Here is a 27483-nt window from a genome sequence, read left to right as displayed (position 1 = left end):
TTCTGCTACATCTTGCCCATAGAGAGATCAGCGATGATCTGCCGATGATAGCAGCGTTTAGCCGTATGGCCTTCGGTGACCGTCGGCAAGCGTGGAGAACGGGTCCCTGGGTGGCAGTGGCTGCCACAACCGCAGCAATGGCAGGCGGCAGAGAGGGAGGGAGAGAGAGGAGAACACACACACACAGCCGGCAGAGAGGGAGAGAGAGGAGAACACGCGCGCACACACACAGCCACAGCGGTGCTCTATCGATCGCTCGGCATCGCACACAGGGATGGCCTGGCTACTCACATGCGCGAGAGAAGCAGAGCAGACGACTTCAGACTGCCGGCGCTTTGCGCTTTTTAAACGCTTGTCGTCTGTTGTGCGCGGCGCGTCAGGCGCTCTTTCTGCTAATGGAATCTTCCTGAGCAGTGCAGCGATATTCCTCTGCCAAGCAATTGAAAGCTGGATCGTTTTAAAGGAAAAAAAAAAAAATCCAACTACTAGCTGTAGTGTTTGTCACGCTGTGTGGAGAGAGAGCCGGTCGCGCTGTGCACCATGTGGCTAGCAGCAGACGTGTTGACGTCATCCTGATGTACAGCCCTGTGGGTGTCGGAAAACTTGTCGCTTCTCGCTGGTCAGTATGGATGAGCTTGTTACATTGGCACATTCACCCCCGTTTTTTTTTTTTCTTCAAAAATGTTCGTGCCTGTGTCATACATATTTTTTGGTTGTTTTTGTTCATCATGTCCTTTCATTCTTTATTTGCGAAGTTGTCAATATTTCATTTTTTGTTTCACGAGAACGCATCTCGACAGCCGACAAAATTATGATAAAAGTTGGCGGAAATCCGACTGGCGTAGTTTTAAACCTCGTCGTACGTTCATGTCGTCGTGATAGGTTTTACTGTTAGGAACGAAATGGATATTTGGGGATGCTGCCTGATGCTGGAATAACGGGTGAAGTGGGCGAGCCGCAAGGCAGTGCAGTTGGCGGCCACGACATTGCTGCAGTCCGCTGGTGTGTGGAGTCTTTTAACTCTCACGTGACTGAAGGATGAGCAAGTATTTTGTTGACACATTTTATCTCGTCTGCTGGGTAGTCAGGGGGACAGAGTGGGAGGGCGGGTGTGAATCGATAGAACAATAAACAGTGAAACTTAACGTTGGCTGAGCATATATCACTGTTTTCACTAAAAGCTCGATATTTTTTATTAGTCACCACAGCTGCCAGCTATTGATTTCCGGCGCCGCACGCTTGGATCGCGGGTCTAAACGGGCCACTGCGTTGAGAGGAATGCAGGATCTCCAGAACCAGAGGATGTTTTACCCAATTTCTCGGTGTGATGTCTCATAAGTTATGTTTGTAAACAGCATGCGTGTAAAGATTTCCTCTGGCATAGGAAGATTTTATCTTGTAAGAAGGTCTGGCGACTTGGTTGTATTTGGAGTCGCATTTCTTTCGCATTCCTTCTCCAGTTTTGAAGAACCTTTCTAGACATAATTATGCCCATAGAGCCCATCACCTCTCTAATGTATGGAAATGAGATGGGAATATTCTTGAACAAAGAATGAAAGGAACAAATGGTTTCTGTAAGGTGGTGTGCTTTGAGGCTTCATTGCAGCTACTTTTAGGGCATTGTCATTATCTGAGGTGTTGAGGTTCTAGAGTTAAAAAAATAACACTGAGATTCTGTAAAATCATGTTCTGCCCATAGGTGGTCGGCATATTGGCAGTAGCTGTAATTTTACACCCTTGCCTGTGTACTTTTGAAATTGTTAGAAGTTCAGATACCACCACCAACCAAGGATGGCATGCATTTGTCACTTGGCAATACATGTATTCTGTTAAAAATTTATCAGATTGAACTGCAAAATAATATTATGAAAAGTCCATCTTTACACAGTAATAAATCAAAAAGAGCATCTTACTGCAAATATGTTCAGCATTTGTGGTTTTAGTCCATGCTTATTTTGCTTTTCATGTTCTTCCTCAGATCTTTAATGGGTTTGCGCAGCTATAGTCCTGCAACCTTTGGTCATTGCATATTTGTACAATAGCTGTGAGAATTACATGTTAAATCACCAGTGTCTATTAACTGTTTTGTCATCTCTTTCTTAAAGTATAGATTGTTGTGTTTGAATGCTCCTGCACTTAATTTGTTTACACATTTTAGTTTGCACATCTGTGGTTTCAGACATTGCAAAAAAGGCTTCTTAGTTATTTGATAAAAGGTTAAATTGGAATAAATTACTAGTCATTATTTAACCACATGCTTCTGTCATAGGTCTCGGCACACAGGTTGTGCATACTTTAGACGGGCTTGAGAATAAGTTTGTCTCCTGCCTTTATTCATAATGTTCTTCCCTACTGTTTGGTGCTTGTTTAAACTACAATATATATCTCAGCAGCTGCTCTATAAGAAGCCTGGCCAGTAACTGAAGACCATTGCAGATCTCTGCTGAGACCAAAGAGCAGATTGAGGAGTGTGGGAAAAAATGTGAGCTGAAGGCTTGAAGTGGGGAGTGGGGGATGAGAAATGCTGGAGAGAAGAAAAGAGAGCGTGGGAGATGGGTGGTTGTAGGGTGTTGCCTGTACCATGTTATGGTAACCATGTGTGAATGCTAGGTCAGCTGCCACCAAGATAATGGAGTTTCGGCATGAGACCTACTGTCGTAAGGGCCTCCAGTGTCTTGTTGTCAAAAGTCGGTGTGCAGCTAATGAGGTCGACGTGCGTGCCACATCTTCTAGAGACTTTCCTCCCCTTCTTTTCTCTTCCCTGCCTTCTTTTGTTTCAAAGTCTTGAGCATTCTTGCAGGATGGGGAGAGGGAAACAAGTGATTAATGTACAAGGAGGTCGTAAACATGTCTCTGTAGGGCAAATAATGTGTCGCCAGTTTAATGACTTGACACACGACGAGGAAAGGGGCGTAATTATAGATCGCGGATGGGAGCACTGGTTTTAATTATTTGGAAGAAGGTCGAGCATCGCACACTTGGCTCTAGCGGAATCGCTCTGTCCTCGTATGACCTGTACTCCATGCTGACTCCTCGCACTCTTCGCTTGTGCTTTGAATTATTGAATAACTTGTCTCCGACACGCAATAAAAAGCAAACTGTGACGATGCATCTGTTAAGGCCAGGTGGGCAGACAGGTGTCGCCGTGTACAGCGCACTTCCACTTTTCCGTTCACACGCTTCTGTGACCTTGCGATGGGCGGACGGAAGGGAGCAGTGGCCGGCCGCTGACACTGTGCGACAAAGCTTTTGTGTGCAAACGACCTGGGGGTGCTCACAGACTATAAATAATTATTCAGAGTCTCTGGGCTGCTTCATTGTCATCATGCTTCTCCGTTGCCTAGGTAGCGGGGTGTGTGATACCCGTCCTCTTTGTTCCTCCCCTTCCTTTTCCTTGGCTGTAGCGTCTGCTACCCCGTCGACAAGGCAGCGCAGCTGTTGGTAGTGGGGTGATGCAGATGTACGACCCTAATAGAATTGCGAGCTCGCTTCGGGTAAGATTCCACCCCTGTCCTGCGTCCTGGTGCGGTGAGCACTGCTCTCGCAAAGCAGATGTACTAGGGATGCCAATGGATGTGGTGCTACATTTTGTCGCATGCTTTTCTAGTTACTGTTGGCGAGGGGTGGGGGGAGAGGAAGGGTAGATTTTTTTTTATTTTTTGAGTGTTCATCTGCGAGAAAGCCACTGTTTAAGAAAAGAAGACATTTTTATCGTTCTTTCCATTTCTTCTGCTTCTTGGTACAACATACTCTGGTTCTCTGAGTGTATGTGTCACAGTACGAATGTTTAATCGTCACGGAAGATGCTACACATTGTGTGTCCCTATGGCGAGTGAGTCTTTGTAATAACCTCTGATAATTCCACACGCACAAGAACATTCATAACATTACAAATTTTACAGCTTTTTGTTGATTTAAAAAAAATAATCATCATCACTGGGGAACAGGCAGAACGTTTGAGCGGAGGTGATGTAACGGAAGAATCGCATAATACTTCTCGTGTTTCTGTTTTACACCCCTAACCAGTCGTTGGTGATGGGAAACTGATGCGAAATTTCAAGACAAATGTAATATTTTAAACCGTTGACCTTATCATTTCTCTGAGAACTGTATATATGCGGTATACATTTGATCTTATCATTTCTCTGAGAGCTATATATGTAGCAGACAGTTCTGAAAACATTGGCTAGCCACGATCAGCCCAACACAAATGGGTACCTGTGACTCGTAACTAGAGGTAGTGTTGAGGGGAAGTTGTTCTGCCACAGACTGTGGTCGGGGTTGGCGAGATAGCGAGTAGAGACAACATGGAGGTAAACCGCAGGAAGTTATTTAGTACAAGCTGTTGTTACTGCCAGTATAACATGCTGTATATGTAATGAGGGTTTGTTTAGTACTACTGTGCTGAATTGCAGGATGTGGTACTACTTCATGTTCAGTCGTCTTTGTTCCGTGCAGCGAGTGACTGAATAGTAATATTCACGGCGTGTAATTCGCCAACATTGACCGTTATGCAGACAGGACCCAGCATCAAGGTGTTGTCAGGTGTTGGGACTAGCAGCAGTGAGTGAGGCTTGTGGCGTGTCCTTCAGTAAGTCCGTCGTGCAGACTTCCTGGCCGGAAGTCGACAGGTGTAGGGAGAGCAAACGGACCCAGGGGCATGCAGTGTTTGCCTTTGCGTTTTGTTGTCCAGTTCGTGCTTCGGGTCGGTCGCGCTGACAAACAGCAAACTTCGGATCTGGCGTCAGCAGGGAACGATTGGAACGATTGTACGTCTGGTTCCATTAGTAGCAACTAACGGGCTAGCTGACAACATATGGCTCCATTAGTAGCAACTAACGGGCTAGCTGACAACATATGGCTCCATTAGTAGCAACTAACGGGCTAGCTGACAACATATGGCTCCATTAGTAGCAACTAACGGGCTAGCTCACAACATATGGCTCCATTAGTAGCAACTAACGGACTAGACAGCGTCCGGCGCTGTTGGCAGGAACTGAATACAGCCAACTTCTGCCTTACTCTCGTTTCATATTGAACTTTGTTGTTGTTCGTCGCGATCGTTTGATGTTACTTTATCGCCGGAAATCGTGCGGTTTCGTTGTAAGAGCGTGAAGCTGCCACCTCCTGGCTTTTCTTTTATTTTACGACCACAAGAACGATATTTGACAAACGGATAGCAATTGTTGGCGCGGTCACATTCGTTGGCATCACTTTAGACGCGTGCGTGGTGATGGTGGCGGTGGTGTGGAGGCAAGGGTCGTGTCCTTTGACTGGTGGTGACCCACAGACGTGAGACCTGTTCCATAATTTTCGTGATTAAGCAGACCCCTAACTCCCCGCCCTCCAATCATCAATAGGCAGAACAGTGAGGTCTCAGGAGGCGCTTTGGAGATAAGCATCCTGGTGGAATATGTTCATAGCAGTTGGCTTTATCATTATTTCAGCAGTAGAAAATATATAAAAACTAGAATATAAGTTACTATGTTCCAATCATGAGTCTTATAAATAAAGCAACAATAGGCAATGTGTATCTGTGTTGCGGTTGGTAATTACACAAAATACACTGTCCGATCGCCTCTAAATTTTACAGGAATAGTCAGTCATGGGAGCATCAGCGTACAGGGAAGCTTTGAGATGTTTATTACACAGAACAATAGACGACAGCATCGTAATTTGAGACAGCACTGATGTGTTTGTGCCAAGGGAAGGGGCCTCAAGAGCTCCAGTATGTCATGGTTTGGTTAATTCCGTGCGTGAAGAAGCTCGACAGATCAAGCGACAGACAAGTTAACAACAGCATCGCCGGTTGGAAGACTTACCGGATGGACCCGTCATGTCGCCATAATCCAACACAAATATTGGGCTAGAGGCGAGGTTAATAACAGCAAGAGGATATGCGATACTTAACTAGGGAAAGGCCCTCTGCCCTCAGAGCATCGTTAAAGATGGGATTGGAGCGAGAACGAGACTCGTGTGTGTTTGTGAGTTCGTTCACTTACAGATACCGGGTGGTCTGGTGGCGCAACGGGTAGCGCCTGCCACCAATAGAGCGAGGGTGGGTTGTCCAGGTTCAAAACTGAGTAAGTTATTTCATCTTTGTACATATATATAAAGGTGTTCATGTTACGAAGTGCTGCATCTCTGAAGATTAGCACAGACTCTCTTCACATTCGTTCTTTGCCCACTGCGGTTGTTTCGTCTTCACCATCCCCTTGCTGCGGAAGTGGCATTAGCGATTAAAAACATAGTGGCGAGGATTTCAGGAATCGCTTTCCCTGCAAGACTCGAGAGATTTTGTGCCATTGTTCTCTAGGGAGTCATGACAACATATCCACTATACTTGTATGTATGTTTGTATATATTTCCAGTGTAAGGTCGCTCATGTCTGCGATTGCTGTAGGTCAGGAGGAACCGTTTGGTTGGGGTTAGCGCAGCAGTCGTTACAAAAGCCGTTTGCTGCCGAAGGGGCGAGTGGGGAGCGTGCACACGCTTGAAATGCATGTCTGGCCTTAATGGCCGCCTTTTGTTTCCCTGACACGCGCATGAAGTCGCAGCCAGGCACTTCCACAAATTTTTCATCCCCCCTCCCCTAAAATCCCGCAAAACGGATTTAGATGGAAAGGAAGGAGTCCGCGCATGGTTTGATGGTGTTCAGCAGCAAGCTGCATGACTGCGCGCGGAGGACGCAGTGCTAAGCATTGGACATCGCTTGTGGCGGCGCGGAGACACATGGCGGCGATGCGGCGTTTGGACGCACGCGTTTTTTCTGTTGTTTCCATTACTGTGGCTGTTCAGGAAGGCATCTTCCGTCTATCCAACGCATGACTGTCGACACGGAGCATCGCCACTGGCTTGTTGAGAACCAAGACAGTTTTTCTCTTTCAGATTTGTCCACTCCACCATATTCCCGTTGTCCAAACAAGCGTGTTCTAGAAAAGCAAAGTCGTGCATCTCCATCTTCAATCGTAGAAAAGAAAGGGGGGGGGGGACCATCAGGAAAGGGAGAAAGCGAGGTCTGCCCCCGCCATTGTTAGGTGGTGATGGCGAGTAACGTGGTCTGCAGACACCACGCATAGCCGCTGGCGCTGGCAGTTTTAGTATATATATACGAGCAAGGGTGGATATAGAGGTTAGAGCGTTTAAAACGTGTTTTTATTCGTATCCGGCGATAATACCTGACACGAGTAGAGTTGGGTGGGCGTACAGTGGCAGCCTGTTCTGGTTGATGCGCTAGCCACATGTTGCTGATGTAGAGAGACGCAGTGTCGTTAGGGTCGTGACAGGCAGCTGGCAGAGCCTCAGTTAACCGCCGACTGCTGTGTCGTCAGCAGACGATCGCCGACTTTCGGGAACGTCAGTAGCAGCCATGATGTACGGGTTTCCAACATGATGTAGTCGGAGCTCGCTGTGGTGGTGACACTGAGCGGCGGGGTTCTGCTCCGCATGTAGCTCGCCCTGAAAACTGCACCAGACGTTGGTAAGAGTGAAGACTTGTTACGGTACCGTAGTTACTACCATCTGAGTGCCATCACGGGGTGGGCGACAGAGCCGTGTTTTACTCTTTGTCAAAGGATACGGTAAATGATGTTTTTTTTAAAGGGTAGGTTATGGAATTGGTCATATTCTCATTTTATCGTGCTGGATTTTTCCTGTGCTTTTCCTTCGATTTTTCTTTTAACCATTTGTTTCCGTTGTTTCGTTTCTGTGCACATTAAACACAGTTGGGAGGGAAAGGAGGACGCTGGTGTAAAAGGTCAACTGGCTAAACCACCGGCGTATCCGCCAAGAGTTCAGTGTGACTGTTGTTTTTTGTACTGCATACAACCTTCCACTTAACCACCTGATTGGCACCTGTTGAGTGCCGCGGTTACTAGAAATGTGCGGCATACTGGCATTATGAGCGAATGAGAACGATAAATGATATAGAGAAAACATGTCAACAGGTGCTGGATCCTTCCAGAAGTGCGTAATTCCTGCTGCGTGGTGCGACCTGGGACTTCGATCCTCAGTGCTGGGGGAAAGGGGGGGAGGGTATTAGATGAGCTGCCTACTGCCCCGAGACCGCACTGCCCTGTTTTTCTCGCCGCGATTTCATCGTACCTTGGGAACTAAACTAATTACTATCAACGGCTGATTAGTAATTTTTCCATCGGAACGATTGTGCAAGCACGGGGAGCCGGCAGTTGGAAATTTATAAAAACACACAAACAAAGATGCACGCGAAGGGCCAGGCGGCTGCGCTTTCGATCACAGTGGATTGCCTTGTCGTCGTCCTGTCACTTCATGCCCAGCATGCAGCGCACTCGCAGAAGACAGTATTAGCACTTGCCTCACAGCTGGCCTTGACGGCTAACGGATGAGGTCAGGGAGGGTGAGTAAGAGTTTGTACACGACATCCATCAGCTTGCAGCCACGGCGCCTGCACACTTGTACTCTGGCGCCTCTCTCTGCCCCGGGGTGATTGGGGCAGCGCCCGGCCATTCCTCTCCCCCAAGCTGTTTTATGAATTTGTAAATATGCTAGAGATGAGGGTTTGTTTTGATGGGGGGGGGGACTTTTTCACGCTTGGCATTGTCTTTAAGGGGGCGCTTTGTCACTGCCATGTTGGTTTTCTGAATTATTGTGCAGCATGGGCAAGTCGAAAGGCACCAAGAGAAGAGGATTTTTTTTTTTAGTTGGTGATGGTTGTGGTGTAAGAATGGCCTCCTGTGCGTTAAATAAATGAGGAAAGGGTGACGCATGTGTTGTTCATTTTACACTTTGAGTTGACACGAGTTCAGCTTTTGACAGCTGAACAGACGAAGTTAATTAACATATACAGTGTGTATAGAAACTACCAACATTGTTACTCCCCCCCCACCACCACCACCACCACTACCACAATTTCAAGCTTATATCACATTTTTCCGATTAATATTTGAAATGTTTGTGCTGTCTCCTCCTCTACAGCTACCGTCTCCTACAGAAAAGTTATTTCGTGTTGGTTATCTGACCTCGCCTGCTGTGAACACATCTCGTTCCATAGAAGTTTTAAAAAATGAGCGCCATTCCCTTTCAGAGTAGTAATAAAAACAAACAATATTTTTTTAGTCACTCTGTGTTTTGTGATGTGGAATGTATGGCACAGCAGACAGCACGTTTATGTGTCTGACATAGCTGGCGTGCGTGGAGCCATGTTTACAATGTAGTCACATTATCGCTCTCTGTGCCCGACATACTCCTCCCTCCCCATTCTCTCTCTCCCTGCTTCTTTCCTTAAGAATGGATACGGAGGCCACGGTGGAAGCATTGCTGCCTGTAACTACATCCACGTGTGATTTTCATGAACGCTGTGCTTATTGTTCGTGTTGTGGTGCCTATGCCTGGCTTTGTAGTTAGCCGCAGTGCCGTTTGGTGCGCCTAATGTCATCAGCAACCCATTGACGGTACATTCCGCATCAGGTCGACCATATGCGCATAAGAAAGTAAGGAAAAAGGTTGAGGGGTGTTCTCGGTGCTAGAGATCATTAGTGTATTAGTGTTCCGTCACTAGCCAGGGAGCTTGCTCCCTCCCTGGAGGCCGGAGAAAGAGTGGGATCGGGGCGATCAACAGAATATGCAGCGGCGTTGATGGCCGAGGTTTTTACGAGGTGACATAAGCGCCGTGTTGGAGGCAATCTGTTGCCGGCGAGAAGGATAAGCGGGAGGTTGTCAACTCGGACTTGACGTCGTCGGCGTGTCCTCGCTGGGCATCGATCGCAAGGCAGCAGTTGATTGCCGCCCAGCGGCCCAGCGGCCACCACCAGGCGGCGCCATGCAAGAGCCGTGAGGAGCCTCGATAAGGAAGCCACGTAGCCTCCTTGGCCTGCCTGCCTGCACCTCTGGCTCTTTCTTGCACGTGCTGCGTCTTCTAGGGGAGTGGTGATTAGCAAGTGGTCAGCGCTGGATTCCAAAGACAGGTTAGCATGGCGCTGTCAGCTTGTGTTCTGCACAAGTGATTGCTGGAGAAACAGCTGAACTCTCTGCTGGCTGAACACGACACCCTCCCTACAACCTTTTCAACGACTTTTTAGCAGTGGGCAGGGTGGAAGGAAGAGTCTAATGACAACTGTTGGCTATTCCCTAATTTGATGCTGTGGAATTTTTGCCTTGCAACATGAATAAGCACCATAGCAACGGAAAGAGGTCGCGTATTTTTCCACAAAAGGATGATAATGGTAAGAGTGAGGTGATGCTAGAGAAAAACAATATTCCCAAAACGAGTTAAAAGGTAAACAATAAACGACCAGTAAACAACTCGTTCTTCACAAATCTGCATTGAGTTTAGAAGGGTTGTGAACGGTTCATATGTGGGTGATGTGGTCAAAGTCAGTGGCATTTGGAAGACAACCAGCGCCTGGTGTCAGTCACGTGGGTGATGTAGGGGTCTAAAGCTAAGCGTTACAGAAATTCTTGTTGACTCGTTGTATGCCGCAAGCTGCACAAGCTGTGGGTTGGAGGGACGGCCTTCCTGATGCTGGCAGTCCTCAGAATTGGAACTACGAGCTCAAGGAGAGCATTTCCCTTTATTGTCCTCACAGGAGAGAGACTTTTAGTGCCCCTGGGCATTCTTTGGCCTTCTTGTTATCTTAGTGGTGTATGATCGTGTTTACTGTGTCAGCAGCAGCTAGTCCCTGTGTAGTCTTAGTGGTGTATGATCGTGTTTACTGTCTAGTAGTGTTTCTAGTAGCAGCTAGAGTTTCGTTGTCAACGTTTTAACATCGATAACAGAGTTGTTATTAAGTTACACTACTACCCATTCTATTTAATTAATCTGTCTTTGTAAGGCTAATCAGAGACACGAAACCTTACAGCCGCTGAACAAGCTGAAGCTGTTAAAAGAACAAATCACTTCCATTAGTAGAATTTTTTGTTTGTTTTGGAAAGGCATGACGTGGATGGATCAACATCCAGGCTCGTGCTGTGACATTACTGAATGTGTAGAGGAGGAGTATGCAAGCATATGCTTATGAGGGGGTTGCCCTAATATTGGACATCATTTTGACGGTTTCAATCTATTTTCAAGAAGCAGTGTCTAAATTCCGATGCTTAAAAGCTTGTCTTTCATGAACGGAGCGAAGATACTGTGAGTTTATGAATTAGCCATAGCGCGATCCAGTTGAGGAAATAATTTTGTTGACTTGTATTTTTAAACTGAAAAAAGTGTTTGGGATAGGTCTTTAAGTTTACCATGGCAAGAGCGAAAGGAGTTTCTGTTAACGTGATCGCATTCATCTTCAAGCATTGTGTGCCCTCATGGTATCTTTGTTTGCGGGATGTGATTCTGGATGGTACTGAGAAGAACGCTTAGCGCCATTATGAGAATTGGACAGCAGATACCTGCCAAGCATTAGCACCACAAGGGTCGTCTGGCACTGTTGACTCCAAACCACCCCACCCTCCCCAGCCCCCCTCACCCCCTAACCCCAACAGGCAGAGAATATCGACTTCCATGCTCCTGGCAGATTTCCTTACCCCCCTCCTCCTAGCTAGTCTTCCGGCCTTGTCTATGTAGAGCTTCTTCCATCCCCTTCCCTGCTCCTCCACCCCCACACCCCACACCCCGACCTACTTCATTTCATTGTTAGCAGAGGATGCTGGGGAAGGACGCGGCGTCTGACAGGCAGCTGGAGGGGCGAGGGGTAGGACCGAAGTGCACAGGCAAGTGGAGTTTCAGATCGATGCAGCACCCTGTCCTTTCTGCCAGAACGCCTGACTCCATTTTCGTCCATTCGTGCCACCTAGCGGCTCTGAAAGGCGCGAGGAGGGACTGCAACAGGGACCCAGCATTCACCGATTATGCCATGGCAGAAGCGGCCAATTTTATTTTCCACGTTGCCAGTGACGATTCCGCACGTCTCCTCTTCTCGCTGGCGCGCGCCCTGCCTGTCAACCTTTATGTTGGTCACGTTCTAACGAGATGCGTTGAGGGTATGACATGTGTGTACGGCCAGACCATAAGGAGAGGACAGTTTGACCGCAGGAGGTGTGGGGGAATGGTTTGGAGTAGTAAAGGGAGGTGTGATGGGGTGATGGTGGGAGCTGAAGTGGTGAAAACAACGGGAACATTAATGATGGAACTATGGCCATGGCTATTAGGTTTATGCTCGGTATCTTGAGAGGAAGTTTATATAAGAAGTCCAGAATTCGTGCACTTGATGAATATTCAACATAGTAGTGAAGACTGACACTTTTTGGGAGCTATAAACAAGAGATGCTTTGATGTCCGCCAACCGCTGTTCCTGTGAGTGACAGAGAAGTGTAGTGGTGGACCAGCTGATAAAGTCTATATGTCACTTGAAACTAACTGCTTAACAGTTGCTGTTTCTTCATTCTCTGAAAGGTTTCATCCACACTTGAAGATTAGCAGACAGCAAACACAGCTGTGTACAGTGGAGACTAAATGTTGCACATATTATTATTGTAGCATGTGATGTTCTCCACCAGAACTCACAGGGATCTATATTGGGCCCAATACTTTTTGTGCCTATGCCTTCCTCTCTCTGTTGCTACGTCACACCATGCCATGTCACATGTGAGTTATGATGATGATGTGCACAGCTTTATCATCAGCTCCTCTTACCAAACTCTCTGGACTATTGATACGGACACAAAGTCTAGATGCTAAAAATCGGGCTACAACTAAATGACGACAAGACTGAACTGCTACTGACTTGTCCAAAGAAATTTCTGAGTCATCCATCTCTCGGTCATTCTCCACCAGAACTTGTTGCACTAATTTAATGATGAAGACAAGCAAAACAGTATGAACATACACCTGTGGCTGGGTTTTGCATTGTGTCTTTGTGGGTCTGTTCTGTCAGAATGAATCACTCATACATATATTTACACTTAAAAGAGGGTAAAAACACGAAGCTGCTCAGCGGTGTCAAGGGTATATTAGCATTAAAGTAGGTTATATGTAAACTGTTAATGCAAGAAGGCAGTGGACAGAAATGAAAGCATTTTTGTTTTTTAAAGTTTGTGATGAAATTTGTAAATTAAGAAAGCAAATCCAAAATATTATAAATAGTAAATGCTGAACAAGTTTGAACGCAAGAAAATTGACTCTTGAACTTTCGCATCTTGAATAATTAAAGCTTCTATCCTTTACATTTCTTTTTAAAAATGTAAGGTTCATTATAGGACAAGGCATGTATTTGCCGTCATGTTCTGGAGGTGTACAATGAGAAGTGAAATGCTTAGCTAATGGTGGGATTACGTCACGAGATACAGTGTTATTCATGTGTACATGTTGAAAATTTAATTTGCTCATTCATTTGTGCAACATTTAATGCACAGGCATTTAGACAACAGGGGTTTGAAACAAATAAAAGCTTTTCTCTTTGCTGTGTGTTTACCATAGTGTTTTTTTCATCAGCAGATCAGCAACACCAGCTTAGTAATCTGGCATGGTTTCTGAGTATAGTCTAGAGTATGTTTTATTTTAAATTTCTCTTCTTTTTTTTTTGGTGGGGCTTGGTGAAATACAACATTCTGTTGCTTTAATCAATTCTGTGCTTTTTAATGTTACAAGTGAGCGCTACATTCTTTTGCAGTTGCTGCTGTGTGGTCATAAAATGCACTGTTTTGATGCTGAGCGTTATGTTTGAAAAGATATGGCTGTTGACTATTGCAGGCAGTCAAACTTGCTTCCACTGCTGGGCAAAAGACCAAGGAGCTCAGTCAGAGTGTCAGTGAGAGTGTCCTCAAACCAACCAAAGACAAGGTATGTGGCCTGTGCAGATAGCCCCTGCTGTGTCCCAACTCCCCCAGCCTTTTTGGTTGCATGAGTCTTTGACTACTTATTAGATACAGAGAAATGTGGTGTTCACTGTGTCATTCTGTGTCATGCATGACTTTAAATTAGGTGTTCAGGCTGTAAGACTAAACTGAATGTTAGATAAAACTTGCATGAAATGTGTTTTCTTCCTTTGATAGCCTGCTTGCTTGTATGTGAAGTCTATTTTTGTAAAGACTTGTTGATAGCAAGCTTGATAATAAAGCACATCCATGAAAAAGCATTGGTAAAGTCAGGTAATGTTTTCAGTAATGTAGTAAGTAGTTATTATAGTGGGTAGATACTGAATAAATTCCATATCGCTTTTATCTGCAAAAGATCAGGAGGATGCTGGTATTCTTGCAAGATAAACAGTCCATGCATTTGATTAATAATTTTTAAAAAATCAGTAATTGTGTTTAGATTGTGTTGTAATTTAAATTGTACTAAAAATCTTCAGTTTTAGTTATGCATTTAGTGATTAGTCTGTTGATGGACAGGTGGATACATAAGCATCCAGGCTGTCTTACATTAGCACTCTTTTGTGCGCACACACACACACAGATGAATCTACATACTGACTAGTAATGAAACAAGCTAACTTCTTGCTAACACACTGATATAATAGATTGACAGATGAGAAAGTGCCATTATTTCAAAATATTGGTGGTGATATGTTCTCGTCAGACTGCTGCAGTCTTGCTTTACCCTGAAATGCGTAGTCAGATCTTACACTAGGTGCTTGACGTGATAAACATCCCTGATGTCCTTCTTCACAGAGAAGGAAATGGTTAGTTTCAGGCATGTCAGACAAGCAGAGCCCTCAGGTGTTATGCCAGGTGTTAAATTTGACACCACACTGATCTGTGCAAGTTACATATTGAGAGCATGAAGATATGAGAAAGCTGTGTTGAGGAAATGCTCATTGTTTAGCTGCAGAGCAAACACCAGGTTGTTAAAGCAAATTTACTGGGATATATCAGACCACTTGCAAACTCTCTTTCATGTTTTGAATGGCGCCAGTCTTCAAGTAGCTCTTAGGCTAGGCTTTGTTAAGAAATGGGGTTGAGGAGCATACATGCACACTTGGATAGTTTATTGATAATTGTCTGTTGGATGGGAGGGGGGGGTTGTGTACATGTATGACATTTATAAGATCCATTATCACTTTCCATTCCTAGAATTAAATTTACTTGTGCTAATTAATGTAACATTAAGGAGAAAATAGGTTTTCATATCAAGATTCCATAGAATAAAATTTCCCTGTTATTCATCTGCATATCATCTGTTACGTTTCATTAGGTGATTTGTAAAACTCCGACAATTTAGAATAGAAATAGCAAGTGAAGCAAAACTTATCCTTACTTTTCAATAGTGAAAATGTTCACAGATACAAAAGTATTGAAACATGTATTATTTATTTTGATGGTGTTTGTGGTAATAATCATAATAATAGACGCAATACCTTTTGCAGGTTGCCAAATCTGTTGATATTATTTTTTAAGAAATAGCTTGGTGTGATTTTGAAAATTGGGGTAATCTTTCACTGCTTACAATTTTTGTTTACCAGGAGCTGATAGTGAGCTTAGAGTCAATAGACTATTGATGTTTTTATTGGACTTGAATAAATCTTACTGCTGGCTCATTTATATTTTTAAATGAACCGGTGCATGTAGTTTGCCCGGAACAGATGAGTTAATCAGCATTCTCTTTAAATTTTTCTATTATTACTAGATCAGTTTGCATTCTTAAAAGTTGTATCAGTGAAGTGGGTTTATGGGCTGTGTCATGCTATTTTGAGGTTTCTAAAAATTGTCAAAATCCACGCATTCAGATAATGTTAAAATCTTTATGTGTTTATATTTTTGTACAGGTTGGTGCACAACAAACTGTATATACATGCATTGTGTGTGTGTTCATCTGATTTTTGCCTGTCTTAACACATTTCTTTGTCCACTGTACATGTCTGTGCACATATGCATGCACTGAAAGCATGTGCCACAACTTTCATGTGCCTGTAAGAACAAACACGATTACACGCTTCTTAGTGGTAGATTTTCTTAGAGACGTTTTTATGCTTTTTGTGTGTAGACTTCACTAGTGTTTGTGATGTTGTGCCTCTGCATGTGGCTAACCCACAGTGATGTTGTGTCAGGTTGCTGATGGAAATATACTGGAAGATGTCTCAGCTTCTGTGTCCTCTTTTGCCAGCAAAGTGAGTGGCTGGCATAGACTTTTATTAAATCTGCGGTCAGAAGCAGTGAAGTTAAGGCTGGGTATTTATATTATTCAGCAGAGTGAGTGGCTGGTGTAGACTTTTATTAAATCTGTGAAGTTGAGGCTTGGTATTTGTTTTGTCGAGGTAGTAAGTGCTGTATCACTGATTAAACTTTCTACACGGTCTTTTCAATATTTTTTTTGAAAGGATAGTAACAGTAATAATTTTCTTTGCTTTGCTATGAACACATACAGGAGAGTACAACATTTTGAAAAGAGTGCAAAATACTTTGAATACTGAGTTTTTTTGTTGAGAATATAGTGATTAGAATCGGTGCAAGTCTCACTTAAAAGAGTTGCTGGTGTTATTAAGTGCGTTTCCTTTGTCAAGGTGAAGGACGGCACACTGATCAATGACGTTGGCTCCTCAATGAGTGGATTTGCATCAAAGGTATTTAGGCTTGATATGTGTGTGTGTGCACACCTTGTGTTTGGTGGGTGAGACAGTGGGTATGAGACTACTTTAAAAAAAAAGCAGATTCAACCAAAGAATTCTTTTTAACAGACTAAGCCATAGAATACTTTGTAGTAGACTAAGCCATAGAATACACTGTAACAGATTCAACCATAGAATACTTTGTTACAGATTCATGCAGAAAGATTACAGTGCTGTTCTTTATGGCTGTATTCTGTTTTATTATTAAAAAGCTTGATAGGGTTTTGAGAGATTCTTATACACTACCTTTTAACTTTACAGGATGCATGTAGACAAAAGGTGTTGTTTATTTTCCTGAAACATTATTGTTATAAAACTTTCTTTGCTAATATGATATATACTGTTGTTCATTGATTGTCAACTATTTGCTGTATAAGAAATAAGATTATAATTTAATTTATCTTCAGAGAAAAGTATTGATTTTTACTCCTTTTGATCTCGGGATATCTGCAGCTCAGCGCTGCCAGCGCTAAGGGATGGACCGGTCTTCAATCATTATGGGGAGAACCGAAAACTACTCTAGCTACAGCAGACACAAGCCCTGGAGAGAAGACCTCTCTACTTGGAATGGGTGGCTACGGTTCTAACTCTGCAGGGTAAAATTTCATTTTATGTATATAAGTGCACAGAACATTTTTATTTGAAGTGTCATCTAGATAAAAATGAAATAGGATGCTGTTAAAACTTAGTAATAAGTGGCTTGGAAAAATCTTAATTTTTAAGCTGCTCATAGTGCCAAAAGAAGACCAGCATTCACATATTACAATTTGCAGTCTCCACATTAAAACCAAACAGCCACCAGACCTGTGGGATACACATTAGAGCACATACTATAATTAAAACATTTCAGTGACCATTTTCATTATTGTAATTCCCTTTATTATTGCTTAAGTTGAAGCTATGTAGTTATAGGTTTTTGAATAGCACAGAATAGCAGGGCGTATCAAGTATTCAGGGTAAGCTAAACAAGCTGATGGTGGTGGCTTTCTGAGGAGTGTCTAATGATGTGGCCAGGTTTGTTTTCACTGTAAGAGCATCTTTTTTCCCCATGTTCCATCATATAATCCTTGTTTGTAAAAAAGCCAGCCAACTTCCCAAACTCTCACAAGCTGAATAAGTGTTTAATATGCCTGGTTTTTTTTTCAGCAGTTTTTAATTGTTTTTGACTATTTGGACGACTGCAGTATCCATATTTGTTTTTGCTTTGCAGGGATTCAAGTGGGAACAAACTTCTGGCAGAGGATGAAGACTCTTGGGGTGAATCATGGGGTGGAGACTGGCAGAAAGATAGTGGTGGGGTCAGTGGGGGTAGCGGCAAGCACCAGAAGCTAAACAGTAATGACTGGTCTGCAGGCAATGACGAGGACCTTGAAGCATGGCTGAATGAGGACTCCCCATACAAAGCTATGATGGGTAAAGAAAAACCTCAAGCCAGCGCCACAAAGAAAACTAGCAAGGACGCAAAGAAAATGTCTTCCAAAGCGAAAACATCTGCTGCAAAGGGAAGCGACTGGAATGATGTAGAATGGGATAGTGGGTTCACCTCTCCTGGTAAGCAGAAAGAGCCACTTGTGGGCAATCTTCTGGATCTCAGTGAGGGAGACGCTAACACTTGTGCTAATACTAAAGCTGATGCAGGCTGGGACAATGAAGTGTGGGCAGATGAAGAAGATGAATGGCAATCACTTGACCTTGATTCTTCTAAGGGCAAGAAATCCAGCTAAGCAGGCTTGGTAAGCGATTTCATAGCGCAGACTATTTACATGGCAGACATAACAATTGACTGATGCCATGCAGTTTCATATTGAACTCTGCCATTGGATATTAATTGATGGTCCGGGACTGTTTGTAGTATTTGAAGAAGGGAAGTGATGCCACTGACACCATTTTGTTGATATGTGCTCAGTGTCTACATGTGTACAGACCTACATTCTTACTGCCAAATAATGTGTGAAGATTGACAGCAGGCATCTGGTTTTGGTGGTGTTGTCATCTTGTTACAATCAGCATGTTCTCATGCTTTCTTGCATTTTCCTACTTTAATTTGTTCCCATGACCATCATTAGTTTGAGAAAGTATAGCAGGATCTCAGTCACACAATTTACTAATGACGTTGTATCTGTAGAGCTGCATACAAAGTAAAATGAAAACAAATATTTCCATTTAGCAAATTGATTATTGTGCACGCACATACACAGATGTGCACGCACACACCTACAGATTTATTCATTCATTTGTTTTCGGTATTGGTGGTCCACACCTGTTTAAGTGAATGATTTTAGTTTCATCTTAATCTCTCATTTTAAAAAAAAAATCTTTGAATAGAACGAGACATGTTCTTTTGTCTTTTCTTAAACACATTTGTGGTAAAATTGCTGCAGTGGTTGTACTTCGTGCCATGGGAAAAATGCTTCTAGGTATGTAAAATTGTTCTAAGGAGCAGAAAGTGTGTAGCAGCTTTGATGTATGATGCTAATGAAAACTGCTGATTTACAGTCAACAACATTTTTCTTGTCTAGTCATTCTGACTGTTTTAGTGTTCTTGTCTATGTGAACAGATACTTTCTTGATGTTGGCAATTCTCAGTTTTCTGCAAACCTTTGTAAAGCTATTTTAGTGTGTATATTTATGGTTAATTCAGCTGGCAAAGGTAAAAGACCATTGCATACTGAAGTTTTTCATTCAAGGCAGTTGAAAGATCAGATGCTCTGAGATCTATGATGAAGGAGTACAGGGTGTGGAGTACACACAGTATTATAACAATTGAGAAATGGTAGTTACCAGTTAAGAGGTGATTAATAAGAGAAGGAATGTGTGTGTGGGGGAGGGGAGTATGTTTCTTTCTCTTCCACTGGTTGTGACAATGAAACTCTAAACACTTTATCATTGGCAGAAAATGGAATGGCCCTCTAAAGTTACATTTGTATATGATATGTGTAGTCTTCTCTGTGTTGCCTATGTGGTCATAGAGGTGTGTGTGGTGAGAGAGAGAGAAAAACGATTATGCTACTTACGACTGGTGCAATAGCTTCTCTGCCCCACGTTTCAGCTTAGCATTTACAGACAGGAGAAGAACCTTATTGCCAGAAAATCTTAACTGAAAAGATTGCCTCCTCATCATTGTCTTTTGTAGTCTATGAGCATCTGATCTATGAGTAGACAGGAGTCTTGATGTACAATTAATTACACTTAGGCCTGGCATAATTAAAACTTGCTATTTAAAAATTGCACCAGATATTATAATACTATTATTTCAGGCATTGAGAAACTTAGAAGTTTTTTGCTGGTAATTAACATTATCAGATTTCTTTGCATGTAATTTGAAACTGTTGTTTCTTACTGCAGTCTTGAACAAAAGTCTGAAGCTAAATACATGAAGCTGTCCTATATGTTTATTATTCAGTTAACTATTCATTTTAATGAAATTGTGATTGAAGCATTGATTTTGAATTTTAAAATTCTAAAGAGTAAAGGTGAAGCATGATAGAACTTTTAAAAGAAATTGTGGAAAGTGCTTCAGTATACCAGATGTTCTTGCTGAACAACATAATGAGTTTACTAAGAGAATGTAAGTGGAGTATGATTCCATGCTTAGTTTAAAATAAAGCTTTAAAATGTCTGTCCTGAGTATGTTGAAATCTGTTCCTTTTTATTGAGCTTCAAGACCACACATTGTGCTGCATTCACAAAGCACTTGTCTTTTCAAATGTATTGTGATACATGAGCAAGGGAGAGAAAATTGGTAGTAAAGAAAGTTTGTAGCACTTGTGACCCATTGTTTTATTAAGTTTATTCTGCTGATTAGCAGTGATATGTGTATTTCATTACTAGAAAGAATGTTTTCAGCAAGCAAAGAGTATAAGCTTTGCTTATTATTTGCCTCATTGTAAGTTTGTCAGCACATCATGAAAACAAAATTAAGCACCATACCTAATTTTATGGGAGAAAAGTGGACCTGTGAATTTTGTGAGGACAAAGTAGATTAGAAGCTGTGTTTTGTCATTGTGATTGTGAATTGACAGGGCCTTGAGGTTGCCATGGCCACTCTGTACATTCACAATAGTGGAAACATTGTTCCTGTCATCAGGCAGGCACAGGACATAGTGACAGTAGATAATTATTCAGTATTATGTTTTAGAGAGTTCAAACCAAAATTAAATCCAAAGAAATGCACAATGAAAGGATGATTAACAGTTTTAGTCTTTATAATAATATAGAGAAACAGTTTTGTTGGTTGAGAACATTTTGCTTGACATGTTTTAGAGGAATTCACTGTTTTGAAGAAAAGTTCTTTGCATTATTCTTTAGTAGGTATTATAGATATCTTAATAATGTCTAAGGAGTTTTTTAAATATCACATTTTTCTTTTTAAAAAACCAATGCTGCTCTAAATAAACAAGGGTGTGATTTTACATTGTACGCAAGGATAAAGTACTCCGTCTGCAAGATAAATACTGGGATGCTGAACTGTTTAATATTAAATCTGCTGGCCATGATTATAGTTAATGGTTTCACTGGCTCCTGGTGTACATTGTAGAGGTTGGGAAATTTTTCATTTCATCATGCTATTTTAGGGTTTGCTTCTTCATATTGTATAGAGTTCGAGATTTAAAAAAAATTTCTGAAGAGTATTTTTAGTCAACAACTGTTGTCACTGAAGTGTGTTTTTAATGAGAATCAAGCGAGAAGGGACATTAGAATTACTAATGAAAAGTGCTAAAGGGTGCATCGTTTTTAACCGTAATATTCATGTCACCAAGATAGATTGCTGCTGCTGAAATGAATGGTTTATGCATGTGTTAGAATTGGCAAGTACACACTTGTTATCATTCCTAAGTAATGTATTATCAGATGCTTCCATGAAATATGATATTGATGTTTATGTTGTGTAATAACAGCTGTCAAGCGACATCAGTATCCTAAAATTGTTGTTTTGAGAATATTAAAAGCCTTGAAAACATAGGTCTTTGGTTATCTGTGTTGTATATGGCTTTTTTTTTTTTTTTTGTATTTGTAAACTGGTGTTTGACTGAAGTAACAAAGTAAATGAAAGATCGCACGTTTGTTTCGTATAGTATCTGTGGAAAGTTTGAAGACATGCTATAAAAGCTATTGCATTAGCGCAGCTTACTGGAAACCAGAAATGTGTACATCCGGATTCTTAAAAAAAATCATACCCGTAAATTACGGTTGATGTCCGCGCACGGCCTGAAGTTATTCAAGGGAGGCTACTGCAGCCCGCGTTTACACAGTTCTGTCCCTTACATCGTTTCCCTGATGTAGAACTAAGACTACAGCTGGACTTCTTAGCATTTGCTGTATGATGCTTGAGTTGAACGCTTGCATTAGAATTGCATATCGCAAAGCAGACGACAAATATGTGCGAGTGTATCTCCCATGCAGAAAATGTCAATGAAGTCGCATTTTCATAATACGAAAATCATCGATCATAACTGCGCCGTTGTATTATATCCGAATTTAAAATTGAAGGTGTCCCTGTGCATTCGATCCCCGCCTTGGCGAGAATACAGTCTGCATGAAGATTCAAAGACTTGGTTGAAACTGTTTATAACGATATCTGGGCCCCTTGTTCCCGAAGATCCTGTACTGATGGCTCTGAAATACTCATCCCACCCACTCCTATCAGATAATCTCAGCGATGGGTTTGACATCGTTGGGCACTGAAGCAGGTTGACAAGTCGGTACTGAAAATTTCTCGGGTGAAGAAAGAGTGTTTAATCTGCTGGAAGCCAACTTTGACAGCAATTTTGCGTATTTCTTACTTTTCCTTTCGTGAGAGGTGTGTGTGTGTGTGAGATTGAGGAAAATGTAGTATTTGTTGATTACTTGTGAGTAATACAAAAAAATGTTGGCAAGTTGGCAAGACAAGACTAATGAAAGAGTGAGCTGAATGTAACTGTAGTATGTTTACAAAAAGACGATCAAACCAGCAACAGACAGGCTTTTAGTGTCAGATTTCTATATGTGTGCATGATTGACGAACTGCGCATTGAAGAAACGAAGTGCACTTGAACGGTAAAAAGCTGTGAAAAGCTGAAGAAACAAATTGTGCTTGTATCGCCATTCACAGTAGCCATGCAAGCCTTAATTCTTTCCTTCTAAGAGACAAAGCCAAAGATAAAGTAAGTTTCTTAATTAAGGTCAAATAAACAGTTTTAAGTGTATGTGAGAGAGAGAGATAGGTGGCAAGGAAGTGATGCTGTCTGTAGCCTCTTTTTACTGGACTAGACCATCTTGGTGAATCCAGGGTGAAACATCACCGTCCAACCAATCACCAATCATAATCATTATTTTGTTTGTCCTTTGTCTTCCATCTAGCTCTCAGCGTGTAACTTGCTTAACTTTCGTGGGAGGTACTTCACAAAGGCAACTGCCCTTGAACGAGCAAACGGCAAAGTATAAATAAAGCATTGCAAGGAGCAAACATAGATTCAGGCAAACCACAATCGTCTTCACACCTGGAAGTCTCATCTCAAACAATTTTTTTACAGGAGGGCCCGGGCAACATGTTGAAAAAGCAAGTTCTATAAACAGCACCGAACTCATGGCATTTGAAAACTCACAATTATTAAAACTATTTTAGAGTGATGCTCTTTTGATTCTTCTTTGAGAATAAGGCTCTTTTCATCCTATCTTCAAATTTTGTTTCCCTTCCTCTCTTCTGGTCTGTTTGGCTGGAAGCCAGATTTCTTTTGCCCCGTCTCCTGGGATGTCTCCCAGTGTCCACTCCTTATTCAGCCCCTCCAGAATGCTCAAATAATTGCGTTCGTAAAATACAGCCATTGCTGGCGAGGTCAAGACACATGAAGTTAAATAATGATTTAAACAGAACAGTCAGAAAGCAGAATGCAGGGACTTGTAAAGCCAGTCCATACCTGCCGCGTATTTAATCCATTGATAAACCTAGTCCTTCTAGACAGAATGAATGAAGTTCAAGAGTCTTAGTTTTCTATTATGAGGTCCATAAAGCGAATATCTGCACTAAAATAAAAGAAAATTTGTTTCATAGCAGAGCTTTCCTTTGATGTTAGCCCATTGTATCAGACTTGTGTCATCCGTATAAACAGCCAGACATGCTGACAGCCACACAGACACAAACAATTGTTAAAAGCAAACATCGAGCGAAGGAACTAAAAAAAAAAATACTGTTACAGAAAACTGTTGTCAAGATTTCTCCATTTTTTTAACCTGCACGCGTGAGTGTAAAGGGAGGAAGGCTAAACTGTAAGCGACTTCCGCAACTTTTTTTAAATGAGGAAAACATTATGTAGAATTATTTGTGCATGTACCTGAATACTTGATAGTTACTTTTCTCACTCAGTTCGTGGGATGTCGAGTGTTTATGACACTACATCTCAGTAAATACTCTTTCAAAGATACAACTTAAAAAAAAGAAGAAAAAAAAACCAAGAGAGAAATCTACATAAAGGTGTGTCTGATAGAGAGAAAGAAAGACAAAACACACGCAGCCATAAGCACAAGATTTGTCCCCGGTCCTGATTTCTAACATCTCCCCCACTTTCTCCAGTCTCTTGTCCTTCGTCGTTAATCATTGCCTCCTTACCCACCAAATCCAAAACTTTGTAGACAGCAGCTCCTGTGACTAGCCAGACAAACAGGCTCAGCCCCGCGCTTCAAAGAATCCGGAAGATTTCGCCCTGCGCCGTCTAAGCGCTTGGATATCCTGGCGGTAATCCTGCACCTAGTGATGGCCAATTGTTGACAAGGATTTTCGTCCCCGGGCACCAGCCTCCTTGCCAATCTCTTGAACAGCAGCTGATGTGCAGGACCACATCGGTGTTTTGTTCAGGTTGTTCGTGTGACAATTTCAGTTTAAGCTCGAAACTTGCAAAATAAGTAAGAAAATAAAATAAAGTCGGAGACAGAAAAATGCTGGATATAATAGTAGGAGAGTTTGATCATAATTACTTGAACTTCAATCGTAATAATTATCAAACATTCTACTTTTGTCACACCGAACCAATTAATTTTCAATGAAATAAACATTTCATTAATTTATTTTTTATTTATTAACGTGAAATTCCCCGGAAGGAAGAATCTATCGGTGTGGACAGACAGATTCATGGCACTCAAGAGATCCACATTGTAATTATAACATGAATTCTGTTACCAGAACACAATACACAATACACTGTCGATTTTTTAAAAAAACAAACTCAACTGAAACCTTCCACTGTGTCTGCTGCGCCGTTATGTATGACTGCTCTGGTTTTTATCTCCCTTTAGAGCTCATTTTAAAATGAAGACCTCTTCGGTCTGAGAGTCTAGTTCCGGTTGAAAGTGATGTGCTGGGCGGTCCGTGCTGCAGGCGAGGATTGTGGATACTCACTGCTTCATGCTTGATGCGCCAGACCACCTGCACTCAGTCGCTAGTGTTCAGGGATCGACCAGACAACAGTTTTGTGACATCGACACATTCTCAGCGCCTCTGATAAACCTCCGAGCATCCCAGGAAAGCCTCGTGTTGAATTTTTGCGAAGAGATCTGCGAGTGGACTTTTGAGCACGTCTGATATTTCTCTGACTTGCCGTGTGGGTTAACCGAGACTGGCCGGAGACGATGGAGTCTCTGCAGGTGATTCATTCAAGAGGAACGGAAAAGGATTTCTGTGCCTTCTCCTTCTGGTGCTACTCGGCAACATAGTCCTCGTTCAGTCATCTGATGAAGGTGAGGACTTGTAGTCATGTGGTAGTGTTGCCAAACAATATCGTGATTACTGGGGTAGTGGCACGAAAACTTGAAGAAAAAAAAGATGATGATCGATTAATCTTGTGAAAATTTTGTGGAAAAAGGATTTCGATATTCTTCATACGATTTGAGAATAACAATATTAAGTAATAATTAGATTTGAATTTTTTTATTTCCTCAGGAAAGGTTAGTATTGTATTTCTCTTTCAACAATCGAACAAAAAAGAGAATTGTACAGGGGATGGAAGGAGGGCAGCATCAGTTAACCAATTATTTAGTGTTTACAGTTATCAGTCACCATAATAATATGAACAAGAAATGTAATTACTTTGTTTACGAACTGTTATACAGTTTCAAGCCCAACATCTCCTAAAGAAGAGCTAAAGACCTCGATTCCATGGGGAATATTTTCCGGACATTATTTGCCGTCGTCTCGTTTGGCCACTTCCGATGCCCCTACATCTTTCTTTGCGACAACCTGGGGCACTGTAAGGAGCAGGACAGGAGATCATAACGGGTCCAGTTCAGATGTTGACAGTGTTCTGAAGTCACCACAGCAGGGAGAGGAACCTAAACCGGTTCACAATGTCACAAGGCAAGAGAGGAACAACAAACAGTTGTCACTGTGACAAGGAAAGAAAGTGAACCAGAACCAGATTTCAGTGTCATAAGGCAAGAGGATAAGACAAAACCGACTCCTATAAGACAACAAAATCAGACAGAACTGGTTCTTGCTGTCACAAAGCCAGAAGATAAGTCAGAAAAGACATTGACAAGGCAAAACGATGAACCAGAACAGGCTGTCACATGGCAAGAACTGGCTTTCAATATCACAAGGCAAGGAAATGAACCAGAACAGACTTTTAAAGTCCACAGGCAGGAAGATGAACCAGAACTGGAACCCACTGTCTCCAAACCCCATAAACCTGCCCCTGACAGTGGCATCAGCTTCACCTCCCCAAGGAGCGATGAGAAGACCACAGGAGGTTTATCCGTACATAACGACATCACGTCCGTTTACTCGGAGCACAACGAGACCACAATGGCATCTACACGGAATCACGTGATTTCCGCTACCCCATCATCTGACAACACCTCGTCAGCTGGACCCCTGCAAAGTCAGGTCGGACATAGTACCTTCAAGCATCAGGAGACCACCCTGCTGTTGTCCACACAGAACGACATGAGATCATTAGCTCGGAGATACGAAGAGGCCGTATTAGTTTCCTCAACAACATCAGCGCTTTTAAACGGAAGTTTGGCATCACACACAGCAACACAGCAAGAAGATAAAGTCCTCACCTTGAGTCAAGATGTGACCAGATCAACCCTCTCTCAACCCAACAACAACACTTCAAAAGAAGCCTCTCTGGCGTCTGTGGCAGACGAGGGCGGTTTGCTGGAGATGCTGACCAGGAATGCAAGCAGTCCTATTCCTTCGTTGACCGTGCAGTTGGCAAATAACACACAAGCAATCAAGAACGATTCATCCAAGAAAGAAACCAAGGTCGAGAAGATCGATGATTTTAACGATACCAAAGATAACAAGCTCTTAATAGCAAAGAAAAAAGTCACTGCGTCATCAGGGAAAGAGGAGGATGGTATACTCGAAAATTCACACCGATTAGGAGCTTTAGTTTGAAACAGGCTACCTACGATCTTTCGACAGGAAGTAGTGTTCCCCCTTTGAAAAATAACAAGAATTTGATAAAAGAAGCTAAAAGTCTAGATGATGTCTTCTTGGAAGAAGAAACAGATGTCTACCTTTTCGAGGATCTCCGGATACAACAAAAAGCAATGGACATTTTTCGTCTTTGTCGGATTTGGACGGGACTGAAACGAAAGGGTTACATCATATCCCGAAAACAGTGAAGAAAGTAACAAAGTTTTCAGAAACGGGGGCGATTTGAGCACAAGTCCAGTGAATCGTTCTGTCGAGGGTGGCTCGGTCTCTCTGGTTGCTGAAGACATCACGTCGGCCGGTCCTGCCTTGCCAGAGCTCAGCGAGGAGATAGCTCTCGTAGAGACAGCCAAGCTGAAGGAGCTCGAAGAATGGAAACTGGCGAATTCCAGTGACTTTTTCCCGGCGACTTCCAGCAATCAGCAGCGGAGTGAAACAACTGCAGCAGGAGCTGCCCATGACACTGACCCTCTCGATGCACAGTCGGTGAAGGATATGAGAGTCTTGAAGACGACGACTGTTTCTATGGAGATCAAGCACAACATCAACACGAAAGAC

At 42.5% G+C, this 27483-nt stretch overlaps 1 protein-coding gene across 1 annotated transcript in view; it reads left to right on the top strand.

Moving 5' to 3' along the window:
• The window catches only part of LOC112573529 (ADP-ribosylation factor GTPase-activating protein 1-like), a 29583-nt gene extending 8107 nt beyond the window's left edge, over nucleotides 1–21476 (top strand). The window contains 5 exon segments of the mRNA XM_025253995.1: nucleotides 13661–13750; nucleotides 15957–16016; nucleotides 16410–16469; nucleotides 16968–17110; nucleotides 17725–21476. Of these exon segments, the coding sequence (XP_025109780.1) occupies nucleotides 13661–13750; nucleotides 15957–16016; nucleotides 16410–16469; nucleotides 16968–17110; nucleotides 17725–18238 (867 nt within the window). The 3' untranslated portion in view covers nucleotides 18239–21476.
• The last annotated feature ends 6007 nt before the right edge of the window (nucleotides 21477–27483 follow it).

This window comes from Pomacea canaliculata, linkage group LG10, assembly GCF_003073045.1.
Source record: "Pomacea canaliculata isolate SZHN2017 linkage group LG10, ASM307304v1, whole genome shotgun sequence".
NCBI lineage: Eukaryota > Metazoa > Mollusca > Gastropoda > Architaenioglossa > Ampullariidae > Pomacea > Pomacea canaliculata.
This window is presented reverse-complemented; position numbering and strand designations above follow the sequence as displayed.